The following is a 14,163-nucleotide window of genomic DNA, read 5'->3' as shown; positions in this document are numbered from 1 at the left end:
GTTTCAAAGAAAACGAAGTTTAACTCTCCAAGACCAAAGCTATACACAAAACGCAAGTTGTAAATGTGAACATCTGATACCCCGACGATAAGTGAATTCAATTTTGAACGTATCAGAACATGACACCCTCAAGGCTAAATTTCAAGTACGATTATTATTTTTTGGTGGCTTCAGAGTTAACACCTCACATGCCAGATGCCAATGTGGGTTTTGTTTGTTACTTGCAGCTCTACCAGACCGTGCTCGGATTGAACGGCTGTAAGGTCCTTTCTCTCAAAACTGTGGTTGGCTTTCTCCAAAAGAAGAAAAAATGCTCCTGACCCTTTTTCAGCTCTCAGTCATTAGCCCTGCTGTGTGTCAGTAATAAGGTCAACAAAGTAGATCAGGAGAGGACTTAGGATCCATTTAAAGTAAAAGAAGCCACCCCTCAGGGTTTATTGGGGCCAGCTTTGATTAAAGAACAGTTCACTCTCCCAGTTTGAATCAGCTACACAGGAGCTCCTGACTCTTCCCACACCACCCACTCCAGCACCCTTAAACAACTCATTAGGGGACATTTTTAACCTTTAAAACCTGCAAATCTGCATTTGAGACCGCTTTTTAAAACGGGGTCTTATTACAGCCTACAGCGACTATTTTGCTAGCCTTGGTTTTTGGTTGCTTTAGCTACCGTTCAGGCTTTGTTAAACTCTATTTTCTATTGTAAGGTCCATAGAGATGCATGTTTTTCTGAGATGACATGATGAAAAGGCCTATAAAAACGGCCTCTTTTTGTACGATCACTGCATTTCAATTCTAAGTCCGAATGCTAGCGTGTACTCTTAAGTGCCATTAAGCTCAGGGTTTCATCCCCAAGGAAGCTTCAATGTCAGACTCCTAAATGGAAACCAGTTCCTGCTAAAGTGGTCTGATTTTCAATGGAGTCTCTTTTATTATGCCATTTAGATGAACCTACAAACTTGTGAAAGTGCTTTTTGGTGCTTGACTTTTTTAAAATAGGAAGTCATAAATAACCATCTCGGTAGGGGACTAAACCTTGCAGACACCATCTCGAGAACCTTAACATCTCCCTCAGGTTGTTTTGATTACCAGTGCACCGAGGCTAGGCTATGAGATCCTTCAGGAAAATCACACCTCATTGCTCAATTTGAAATTTTCAAGGGAAATTTGGAATGAGGAAAATCTCTGATCCCCCTTGGGGAATCAAGGTCCGAACAAATCTGAAAGAAACAAAATATTTTGATCCTTCTAGTTGCTCTGCAATTTCACATCTTTTCAAAAACAATTCTCTGGCTTCTAATCGCCTTCCTGCAGGCTGATGATTTGCCATCTGTGATTCAGATTGGAAGGGAAAAACAGGAACCCGGGATTCTGCTTTTCCAAGTCCCAGAAGTGACTCTGGGTATAGCCATTCTAAGTCATTCAAAGTCATTCCAAGTCATCCACTAGTCATTCCATCTTTCCAGCACTCGCCTTTCCCATCTAAACGAAGTCTTAAAAATAATAACACCGAGACGCCTCCCAGAGTTTTAAGAAATTGGAATTACTAAATTGATATTTTACAAATTTGATATCTTTGATATATTTTAAAATAGTAAATAGTGCTCTGATTGAATTCACTCCTATGTGCTTTGTCTTCTTATCACAGTTGCATCTTTTATCCTCCCTCTTCTTTCTTCCCTTCCCACCTATTCTCCCCAAGCTACTTAATTTTGTTGATCCGGTCCTCCTTGTGAGCAGAGGCCATGCTTTTACCTTTATTGAATTCACTCAAGTGCTTACTTTAGTGCTCAACTCGGGCATTCAATAAATACCCTTGATTGACCGAGTTCCGTTCAGGACAAAGCCCAGTTGAATTGTTCTTTGTCCAGTTCTATTCTGTTGCAAAGCTTCCAGGTGGGGATCCCAAAGGGGTTCAATATTAGTCTTTCTCTCCAGACTGTAAGCTCCTCCGGGCAGAGATTGTGTTTACCTACTCTAGGATATGGTACTCTTCCAAGCACTTCATACAGCAAATGCTCAATAAATATCATTATCTGCTTCTGAGGTGGTGGACTGCTTCCAACTCAACCCCTCGTATGTACCCCAGCATTTAGTACAGTGCCTGGCATGTGGTAGGCGCTTAACAAATGCCACAGGTATTATCAGCTGGTAGGCTAGCAGGTTGAGATTACCCTCTGTGCACAGCCTCTGTGGAACTCACTGGACAACGTTTCTTACCAGGGAGTCTTCTAAGCTAAACCTCTAAGCTTCTGTCTTGTCTTATGCTGTCGGGTCGTCTCCGACCGATAGCGACTCCATAGACACATCTCTCTCAGAAGGCCCCACCTCCATCTGCGATGGTTCTGGTAGTGGATCCACAGAGTTTTCTTGGGAAAAATACGGAAGCGGTTGACCACTGCCTCCTTCCGCACAGTAAAATAATTCCTGCCCTCGACTCTCTCCTGTGCCGCTGCTGCCCAGCACAGGGCAGTTTTGACTCGTAGCCGACGGCCTGCCACTCGCTAGCCGCTGGCCAAGCTAGGAATGGAATGGACGGGCCTCTGCTTGACTCTCCCTCCCATAGTCGAGACTGGTAGAGGACTGGAAGCTCTCCAGGTGCCACCCAGAGAGGGGGACAGAGGTTTCTAAGTTTCTAGGTCCCACAGTATAGTAATAGTACTAGTAGGAGTAGTATTAATAACATTTATTAGGTGCTTACTTTGTGCAGAACACCACCACCATGTGTCCCCTCCTACCTCACCTCACTTCTCTCCTTCTACAACCCAGCGCGCACACTTCGCTCCTCTAGTGTTAACCTTTCTCACTGGGCCTCCATCTCGCCCATCTCACCACCGACACCCGGCCCGCGTCCTGCCTCTGGTCTGGAACGCTCTCCCTCCTCAAATCTGGCAGACAATGACTCTCCCCTCGTTCAAAGCCTTACCGAAGGGCCCATCTCCTCCAAGCAGCCTTCTCGGACTAAGTCGCACTTTTCTTCATCTCCCACTCCCTTCTGCATCACCCTGACTTGCTCTCGTTGCTCGTCCCCCCTCCCTGCCCCACAGCACTTATGTACGTATCTTGTCATTATATTTATTTGCATTGTCGTCCGTCTACCCGACTCTATACCGTAAGTCCACTGTGGGCAGGAAATGTGACTGTTTATTACTGTATTGTACTCTTCCAAGAGTTTAGTACAGTGCTGTGCATACGGTAAGTGCTCAATAAATACGATGGAATGAATGAACGTATAAATGAATACTAAGCGCTGGGAAACATTCCCCAGGTAGGATATAGGCACGGTTCCTATTCCTCGGTAGGATCCCGGTCTAGTGGGTCCCTACCATCCCAGATTCTCTGGTCTCTGGAATCCTAGAAGACTTGGGCTCCCGGGAAGGGCAGCCAGCAGACAGACACCCATCTCCTCACCTCCTCACTTAGCCAACACTAAGGGAGGGCTTTACGGGGCGAAGCGAATAGTGCTTGATTTCTTACTTGAGGGTGGTGAGTTCTGTGAGCGATGGTTGTGTGGCCTTGAGATAGCTCTCCCTTCGGGCAGCGATCTTTGGAGACGGTTTGGGGCTCGTGTCAGAGTCTCCGCTGTCTTCATCTCCCATGGCTTTGATATAACTGCCACTCCGCATTCTCCGGCAAGGAATTTCATCATCTTTGGCTCGTGGGGTGTACCCAGTCCATTCATCTTGAGGAACCTAGTTTAAAAAAAAACAACGCATGCAGTTCAGTTTGGGTGAATTGACCATGGGAGAGCTTAAGTCGAAAGGCTATACAAATTCAGACTTCAGAAATTTTCAGATCCCTCTGATTTCTTTATCATATTAGGTTGGCTTCAACTTCCCTTCCAAATTCTAGAGTGAATAACATCTCCGGTTAAGTGAGAAACATTCTAAGCCATATTATTTCGATGTGATCCTCGGTATCGAGCGCTTAACTACGATGCTGGCGTAGTAGAGAGAGCACGGGCCTGGGAGACAGAAGGTCATGGGTTCTAATCCTGGCTCCACCACTTGTCTGCTATGTGACTTTTGGACAAGTCACTTCACTTCTCTGTGCTTCACTTACCTCATCTGGAAAATGGGGATTGAGACTGTGAGTCCAATGTGAGAGAGGGAATGTGTCCAACCTGACATGCTTGTAACCACCCCAGCACTTAATACAGTGTCTAGCACATAGTAAGAACTCAACAAATACTATTATTATTATTATTAATGCTCTGGACAAAATAAAACCTCAATAAATACACTTGATTAACTCCTTCAATTATTTTACCCATGAGTCTAAAAGATGGTGGGAAAATCAATTAATGGCTTTTACTGACTGATTGATTCATTCATTCATATTTATTGAGCACTTACTGTGTGCAGAGCACTGTACTAAGCATTTGGAAAGTACAATACACCAATAAAGAGAGACAACCCCTGCCCACAATGGGCTTACAGTCCGGGGTGGGTGGGGGGAGGCAGGGAGAGAGACACCAAAACAAGTATACGGGCATCAATATAAAGAAATAGAATTATAGATAAATACATATATACATAAGTGCCGTGGGGCGGGGGCGGGGAGAAGAGCAAAGGGAGTGATTCGAGGTGACATGGAAGGGAGGGGGAGCTGAGGAAAAGGGGGCTTATTGACGGGCTCACAGGCTAAACAGATGAGGAAACTGAGGCACAGAGAATTGAAGTGACTTGCCCAAGGTTACCCAAAAGACAACTGGTTGAGCAGGGATTAGGACCAGTCATCTTCTGACTCCCAGGTCTGTGCTCTATCCATTAGGTCATACACTGCTATCCTATAGCGATAAATTGTTTCATTCATTCATTCATAAGTATTTATTGAGCGCTTACTATGTGCAGAGCACTGTACTAAGCATTTGGAATGGACAAATCGGTAACAGATAGAGACGGTCCCTGCCCTGTGACAGGCTTACGGTCTAATCGGGGGAGACGGACAGACGAGAACGATGGCAATAAATAGAATCGAGGGGATGAACATCTCATTAAAACAACAGCAAATAAATAGAATCGAGGCGATGTACATTTCATTAACAAAATAAATAGGGTAATGAAAATATATACGGTTGACCGGACAAGTGCGGTGCTGAGGGGATGGGAAGGGAGAGGGGAAGGAGCAAGGGAAATGGGGAGAAAAGAGGGTTTAGCTGTGGAGAGGTGGGGGGGGGGCGGGATAGAGGGAAAAGGGGAGCTCAGTCTGGGAAGGCCTCTTGGAGGAGGTGAGCAAAGAGGAGGAAAGACACTGGAAAAGCCAAAGTGGATCCTGTATCTCAGTGAAATAAGTGAAACTATTGCTTTGGTAAGAATCGATCCAATCGGCTTACAAACGTGTTTATATTCTGAGTCACCAAAAGGAGGTTGTAAAGTCGTCAGCCTCGGAGCCTGGATTCTGTGCTTAGACCTGTGAAGCACTTGAATCTGTGACCTTTGAGCATTTTATATTCACTCCACCCCAAACCACACAGCAATTAGTTACATCTCTTTAAATTCTGTACTATAAATTACTTAATCATATTAATGCCTATCTCCCCCTCTAGACTGTAAGCTCATTATGGGCAGGTAATGTTTGTGTTATTGTCCTACCCGAGTACTTAGTACAGTACTCTGCACAAAGTAAGTGCTCATTAAACATCACTGATTTATTGATTGATAATAGTAGGTCAGTGAGTATTTAGAACACAACTTCTTGGCAAATAATAATAATGATAATGTTGGTATCTGTTAAGCGCTTACTATGTGCAGAGCACTGTTCTAAGCGCTGGGGTAGATACAGGGTAATCAGGTTGGCCCGGGTGAGGCTCACAGTTTTAATCCCCATTTTACAGATGAGGTAACTGAGGCACAGAGAAGTGAAGTGACTTGCCCACAGTCACACAGCTGACGAGTGGCAGAGCCGCAAGTCGAACCCATGACCTCTGATTCCGAAGCCCAGGCTCTTTCCACTGAGCCATGCTCCTTCCCCATGGTTATAAAATATTCATTTATATTAATGACCGTCTCCTCCCCTAGACTATAAACTCATTGAGGGCAGGGGAGGCATCTACCAACTTCTTTGTATTGATGTTTCCCAAGTGCTTAGCACAGTGCTCTGCTCATGGTAAGCACTCAATAAATTCCACTGATGATGATGGTGATGATTTCTGAAAGGGGGGGACCAGAACTTTCTAATCTTCTGGAGGTTTTTGAAGACGTCAGTGAGCGAACGCCTGGTGTGGGCAGAGATTGTCTCTATTGCTGAATTTTACTTTCCAAGTGCTTAGTACAGTGCTCTGCACACAGTAAGTGCTCAATAAATAGGACTGAATGACGTCAATAGGGTACAATAAGTATACATGTATTTATTTTCAAAAGGCCCACCGCCAGAAGCTCTAAAAAAATGATGTGCAATCATTGGATTGGAAAGGCTCTTCTGTCGTAGGCTGGGTTAGGGTAAACACCACTTTTTCAGGATAGAGAAATGTAAAATTCTAGATCCCCCATTTATCTTACTAGGACCAGTCTTGTTTAGCCTCCTCATCAATGATCTTTAAGGGGGAGTGTGCAGCATGAAACTGTAAAGTTTGCAAATAACATCGAACTCCTCCAGGGAGTGAAATTCCGTGCAGATGGAATTAAACCAAACAGCCCCAACCTCTCTCCTTCTCTGCAATCTCACATTTCCTCCTATATTCAGGACTTTTATACTTGTGCGTCCTACCAACACCCCAAATTTAGCATGTCCAATACGGAACTCCTCATCTTCCTATCCGACACTTCTCCTCCCTATTTATTTCCCACCGCCGTAGACAACACTACCATGCTCCCTGTATCATGATGTCATTAACTTGGCATTACCCTCAATTTATAGCTCTCATTCAACCCACAAATGCATCCTGTCACCAAATCCTGTCGGTTCTACCTCCGCAACCCTGCTAAAATCTACCCTTTTTTCTTCCCTCCAAAGTGCTACTCTACTGATCCGGGCACTTATCCTAACCCGCCTTGTCTACTGCATCAGACTCCTTGCCGACCTCCCGGCCTCCTGTCTCTCCCCACTCCAGTCCATCCTTCACTCTGCTGCCTGGATCATTTTTCTACAAAAACGTCAAGTCCATGTATCCCCACTCCTCCAGAGCGATTGCTCATCCACCTCCACATCAGACAGAAACTCCTTGCCATCAGCTTTAAATTACTCTATCAGCTTTACTACGCGTGGAGCACCGTACTAGAGAAGCAGCGGAGCTCAGTGGCAAGAGCCCGGGCTTGGGAGTCAGAGGTCATGGGTTTAAATCCCGGCTCCGCCGCCTGTCAGCTGTGTGACTTGGGGCAAGTCGCTTCACTTCTCCGTGCCTCAGTTATCTCATCTGTAAAATGGGGATTAAGTCTGTGCGCCCCACATGGGACAACCTGATCCCCTCGTATCCTCTCTGGCGTTTAGAACAGGGCTTTGCGCATAGTAAGCGATTAACAAATGCCATCGTTATTATTATTATTACTAAACTCTTGGGAGAGAACAATACGAGATAATTGGCAGATACGTTTCCTGCCCCAAACGAACTTAGAGTAAGTTCATATAGTACTATAGAACTTATAGTAAATCCTACCTTACCTCTCTGATTTCCTACTACAATTCAGCTCTCACATTCTTCTCTTTTATTGCCAACTATTCACCCTATCTTGATCTTATCTATCTTCCCTGGACCCCTTGCCCATGTTTTCTCTCTGACCTGAAACTCCCCCCTCTTTCATATGACAGACCATCCCTCTCCCCACTTTCAAAGCCTTATTAAAATCAAATCTCCAAAAGGCCTTCCCAGACTAATCTCTCTTTTCCTCTACTCTCTCTCTCTTTCCGTATCATCAACGCATATAATTCGATCTATTTATATTGATGCTATTGATGTCTGTCTTCTTGTTTTGTTTTGTTGTATGTCTCCCACTTTCTGAACTATGAGCCCATAGTTGGGTAGGGATTGTCTCTATTTGTTGCTGAATTGTACTTTCCAAGCGCTTAGTACAGTGTTCTGCACACAGTAAGTGCTCAGTAAATATGACTGAATGAATGAATTTGGATCTGTACCTTTAAAAATCTTGATATTTCCCCACCCTCTGCTCCGCAGCAATTATTTACATATCCATAATTCATTTTAGTGTCTGTCTCCCCATCCAGACTACACTCTTCAACTCCCTTCTGCCTCGCCCTGACTTGCTCTGTTGATTCATCATCAGAATTCATTCATTCATTCGTTCATTGCTCTGTTGATTCATCATCATCATCCTGAATCATCAATGATTCATTTCATTACCCTATTCATTTTGTTAATGAGATGTACCTCACCTTGATTCTATATATTTGCTATTGTTTTAATGCGATGATCTTCCCCTCGATTCTATTTATTGCCATTGTTCTTGTCTGTCCGTCTCCCCTGATGAGACTGTAAGCCCGTCAAAGGGCAGGGACTGTCTCTATGTGTTACCGATTTGTACATTCCAAGCGATTAGTACAGTGCTCTGCACATAGTAAGCGCTCAATAAATACTATTGAATGAATGAATTCATCTCCCCTCCCAGCCCCACAGAACTCAGGGCCATATCTGTAATTTATTAATTAATGCCCGTTTCCCCCTCTAGACTGTAACTTCACTGTGGGCAGGGAACGCGTCTGTTCTATTGCACTCTCATGAGTGCTTAGCGCAGTGCTCTGCATGCAGCAAGTGCTTGATAAATATGATTGACTGATTATATACTCCCTGTGGTCGGCGAACAAATCTACCAACTGTTGTATTGTATTCTGCCAAGAACTTAGTACACTGTTCTGTATACAAAAAGTACTTAATAAATATGTTCAAGTGATTGATTGACAAGTTGTTGCGAGGCATCAGAAAGCTGAGTTAATGGGCTAAAAAACACAGATGAGCTCAGGCGTAGACAACTGCAAAATGATTGGCCTGGTGGAAAAGATTCGATTCACAACTGCATGATGCTGAGCTTGGAAACTACATCATGACACTGAAAAGAATTCTCAACACTGTCGTCGTCGTTTTAAATCACTGGTCCAGTATGTGGACCGGCAGAATGATGATAATTGTGCTATTCAGTAAGCATTTACTATGTGCCAAGAACTATGCTAAACGCTGAGGTAGATACAATACGAACTGATCGGACACAGTCCCTGTCCCACGTGGGGCTTCCGGTCGGAGTGGGAGGGAGAACGAGTATTTTATTGCCATTTTCCAGATGAGGTAACTGAGGCTCAGAGAAGTTAAGTGACTCGCCGAAAGTCACACAGCTGATAAGTGGTGAAACTGGGATAAGAACTCAAGAACTCTGACTCTCAAACCCGGGCTCTTTCCACTAAGCCACGCTGCTTCTCTGACTTTCCAAGCACTTAGAACAATGCTCTGGACACGGTAAGTGCTCAGTAAAAACGATGAAATGAACGAATGATGTTAATAATAAGAACATTAAGCCCCAAAGATCAACCAAATGCCGAGCATCCTCAAGAAACAGAAGATATAGTTCCGACACTACAGAAAATGCTGGGATACTCACATCCGGCACTTCACAAAGGATAGGATGGAGCTGGAGGAGGACAACCGAGATGATCAGGAAATGGCTAAGGCTTCTACGGAAGATAATTTATTTTAACGGTATTTATTGAGTGCCTTCTAAGTGCCGCTCACTGTACTAAGTACAGGTTTATGAGGTTGGACAAAGTCTCTGTCCCACATGAGGCTCACAGTCTTAAGCCACATTTTACAGTTGAGGGAACTGAGGCAGATAAGTGAAGTGACTTGCCCAAGGTCACTGAGGAAACAAGTGGCAGAGCCGGGATTAGAACCTCGGTCTTTCTTACTCCCAGGTCCATGCTTTTATCCATTAGGCCTTGTTATTTCTCAGTCTGAGGCCTCCTCGGCCTGCAGTGTGGCCTTCTTAGTCCAGACTCTGGCTGAGAAGGGAAGGAAGATGGTTAAGGGATTGAAAAACTAGGACACAGGAACAGCACCAGGGTGAGGTGAAGACCCATTAAAGTCTGAGGGGGGCATTTCAAAGCTGGATATAAAAGAGAGATGCCTCACTCGGATGGAGGTCAGGATGTAGAATTTGTGCCAACGGGCAGAAAAATGTCCGTTACTTCAAGGAGGCTTTGGATAAACTTGTGGAAGAGCTGTCTACATTGAGGCACGGGAGTGAAAGTTAGATACATGAAGGGGAAATATGAGGGATGCTAATGGTAATGATAACAATAATTAATAGTAACATAATTGTGGTATTTGTAAACTGTTTACTATATGTCACACTCTGGGCTGGGGTAGATACAAGATCATCAGATCCCACATGGGGCTCACAAACTAAGTAGAAGGGAGAATAGGTATTGAATCATTTTGCAGGTGAGGGGACTGAGACACAGAGAAGTTCTTCAATCATTTATTGAGAGCTTATTACGTGCAGAGCACTGTAATAAGCACTTAGGAGAGTACACTACAAAAGACGCAGCGGACACGTTGACCGACTACAGTGAGTTTACAGTCTAGAAGTTGTGACAATAATAACAATAATAATTATGTCATTTGTTAAACTCTGTTGATGTGCCAGCCACTGTTCTAAGTGCTGGAATGGATACAAGCAAATCAGATTGGACACATTCCCTGTCCCACATGGGGCTCAGTCTCAATCCCCATTTTACAGATGAGGTAACTGAGGCCCAGAGAAATGAAGTGATATGCCCAAGGTCACACAGCAGATGAGTGGCAGAGCCGGGATTAAAACTCATGACCTAACTCTCAGACCCGTGGTCTATCTACTACGCCATGCTGCCTGTGGTCACTTAGGAGGGAAGAGGTGGAGTAGGATTGAAACCCAGATCCTCTGACATTTCTCCTCTTAAGTGGTAAATCCCTAACCTCTAGGATGGCTGGCAAGGAGGGTAATAATAATAATAATAATAATGTTGGTATTATTAAGTAAGCGCTTACTATGTGCAGAGCACTGTTGTAAGCGCTGGGGGAGATACAGGGTCATCAGAATGTCCCTCGTGAGGCTCACAGTCTTCATCCCCATTTTACAGATGAGGTAACTGAGGCACAGAGAAGTGAAGTGACTTGCCCACAGTCACACAGCTGACAGGTGGAGGAGCCGGAATTCAAACCCATGACCTCCGACTCCCAAGCCCGGGCTCCTTCCACTGAGCCAACCTGGTAGTCATCACACAGTTCTTCGAAGAAACACTGGGAGACAGGAGAGAAGGCTCGACGGATGACTGATCTCACCTAATAATGACATGGCTCTTGCTCTCATTTGTGGAAATCCACTGCTCAAGCTGTGTCATTTCCATTCACCATTTAATATGTCACAGGAGAGCCACACAATCCAACTGCCACTTTCCATTTCATTAGAAAACTCACATTAATTGAAAACATTACAACATTATAGCGATGTCATATGAGTTTCTGGAAAAGAAAGAATTATCATGATAACCACCGTGATCATTGTTAAGCTTTTAATAAGTCCCGGGGGACGTGATGGAAAGATCACAGGGCTGGGAATCAGGGGACGGGGATTCGTATGCCGACTCTTCCCCTTGTGCTGTTCGACCCAGAGCATTCACTTAACTTCTCTGTGCCTCAGGTTCCTCAACTGTAAAATAGGGATTCTTTACCTGTTCTCCCTCCCAGTTAAACTGTGAGCACCACGTGGGACAAGGACAGTGTCTGGCATATTTATCTTCTCTCTGTCCTAGCATGCGGTACATGATTGGCATAAGTTAAGCACTTGATAAATATAACAATAAAACTCCGGGGTAGATAGAAGATAACCAGATTGGGCACAGTCCCTGTCCCACATGGGGCTCAAAATGTAAGAGGGAGGAAGAACAAGTATAGAAGGCCTATTTTACAGATGAAGAAACTGAAGCGCAGACAATTTAAGTGACTTATCCAAGGTCATACGGCAGGCAAGGGGCAGAGCTGGGAATAGAGTCCAGGTCTTTTGACTCCCAGGACTGTGCTCTGTGTCTCTCTGGGAAAATTGTTAGGTTTTAGAGATGCTCCAATCATTACTGGGCTTCTTTAAATCATTGATTGATTAAAAAAATGGTATTTGTTAAGCGTTTACTATGTATCAGGCACTGTAATAATAATGTTGGTATTTGTTACGCGCTTAGTATGTGCAGAGCACCGTTCTAAGCGCTGGGGTAGATACAGGGTAATCAGGTTGTCCCACGTGAGGCTCACAGTTAATCCCCATTTTACAGATGAGGGAACTGAGGCACAGAGAAGTGAAGTGACTTGACCACAGTCACACAGCTGACAAGTGGAAGAGCCGGGATTCGAACCCATGAACTCTGACTCCCAAGCCTGGACTCTTTCCCCTGAGCCAGTACTAAGAGCTGGGGTAGATAGGAGCAGATTGGGTTGGACATGGGCCCTGTCCCACATGGGGCACAGTGTCTCAATCCTCATTTTACAGATGAGGTAACTGAGGCTCAGAGAAGTGAAGCGACTTACCCAAGGTCACAAAGCAGACACATGGCAGATCCGGGATTAGAACCCGTGGCCTTCTGACTCAGAGGACCACGCTCTATCCACTACGCCATACCGCTTCTTTGAATTTCTTTAAATTTCAAAACACTAAAGAAAATCCTTGCAATTTTATTTGCGATACTTTCAGAGCAGGCCTGTCAGATTGATAAATTCATTTTCTTTACCAAAGGGTCATTCTGTCGTGAAGGATCAAAAATAATGCTTTCAAGAGCTGCTGCTAATTGGAACATCTTTGGGATCAATGGACCGTATCTCGTAATGACCGTCCGGGGAGCTGATAAAAGGTCAATGACTCCGATAATTAAATCATGGACAATGAAATCAAGTCAATTTCCTCCAATAGAGCCATGTTGGAATAAAAAAATATAACATCAATCGTTGTATGATATGACAGTAAAAAAAGGATTCCAGGGAAAATATTTGAATTTTTTTTTTTAATGTTGGTATTTGTTAAGCGATTACTGTGTGCAGAGCACTGTTCTAAGCGCTGGGGTAGACATAGGGTAATCAGGTTGTCCCACGTGAGGCTCACAGTTAATCCCCATTTTACAGATGAGGGAACTGAGGCAGAGAGAAGTGAAGTGACTTGCCCACAGTCACACGGCTGACAAGTGGCAGAGCTGGGATTCGAACCCATGACTTCTGACTCCCAAGCCCGTGCTCTTTCCACTGAGCCACGCTGCTTCCCCTAACATAAAGCACACTGCAGTCGGCAGGATACAAGCCTACGCGGGGACACCCCAGTGGATTTAAATGTTATTTGGTAAGCGCTTATGTGCCGGGCACTGTACTAAGTGCTGGGGTAGGTTCAAGATCATCAGGTTGGACACAGTCCCTGTTCCACTTGGGGTTCACACAATTAATCAGAGAAGCAGCATAGCTCAGTGGAAAGAGCCCGGGCTTGGGAGTCGGAGGTCACGGGTTTGAATCCCGGCTCTGCCACTCGGCAGCTGTGTGACTGTGGGCAAGTCACTTCGCTTCTCTGTGCCTCAGTTACCTCATCTGGAAAATGGGGATTAAGGCTGTAAGCCTCACGTGGGACAACCTGATCACCCTGCAACTCCCTCAGTGCTTAGAACAGTGCTCTGCGCTTAGTACAGTGCTTTCCCACAGTAAGTGCTCAATAAATATGACTGAATGATTGAATGAATTTGGGTTACATGATACCTGCCTATAAGGAGGATGAATGTGGCCCAGTGGAAAACGCAGAGGCCTGGGAGTCAGAGGACCTCTGTACTAATTCTGGCTCTGTTGCTCGTTTGCTGGGTGACTTTGGGCAAGTCGCTTCACTTCTCCGTGCCTCTGTGACCTCATCTGTAAAATGGGGATTAAGACTTTGAGACCCAAGTGGGACATGGACTGTGTCCAATCTGATTACCTTATATCTACCCCCAGCGCTTAGTACGTTGCCCGCCACATAGTAAGTGCTTAACAAATACCATAAAAAAAAAAAAAACGGAGGCTGCCTCGGCATTGCCTTCCTTGCCCATGCGGGGAAACTGAGTTGAGGAGCCTGGCTAGGGATCTGGAGCTTAAAATGGGATCCAGGCTCCCAGCCTCCCAGCCAGCCAAGAACCTGCTCATGGAAATCCTGAACTCTGCAGCCAGACATCTTCCAAGGGTTCTCCTCA

At 44.8% G+C, this 14,163-nt stretch overlaps 1 protein-coding gene across 5 annotated transcripts in view; it reads right to left on the bottom strand.

Annotated features, from left to right (window-relative positions):
- Positions 1-14,163, bottom strand: part of DLGAP1 (DLG associated protein 1) — a 978,335-nt gene that overhangs the window by 297,954 nt on the left and 666,218 nt on the right. For all 5 annotated transcript variants that reach the window (XM_029066588.2, XM_029066589.2, XM_029066592.2 and 2 more), the window contains one exon: positions 3,478-3,692. In XM_029066588.2, coding sequence (XP_028922421.1) covers positions 3,478-3,692 — 215 coding nt within the window. The remainder of the gene's footprint in view (positions 1-3,477; positions 3,693-14,163) is intronic.

This window comes from Ornithorhynchus anatinus, chromosome 5 (genome assembly GCF_004115215.2).
Source record: "Ornithorhynchus anatinus isolate Pmale09 chromosome 5, mOrnAna1.pri.v4, whole genome shotgun sequence".
NCBI classification, from domain to species: domain Eukaryota; kingdom Metazoa; phylum Chordata; class Mammalia; order Monotremata; family Ornithorhynchidae; genus Ornithorhynchus; species Ornithorhynchus anatinus.
Note: the sequence above shows the minus strand (reverse complement) of the source record. Positions and strands in the feature narration are given on the sequence as shown.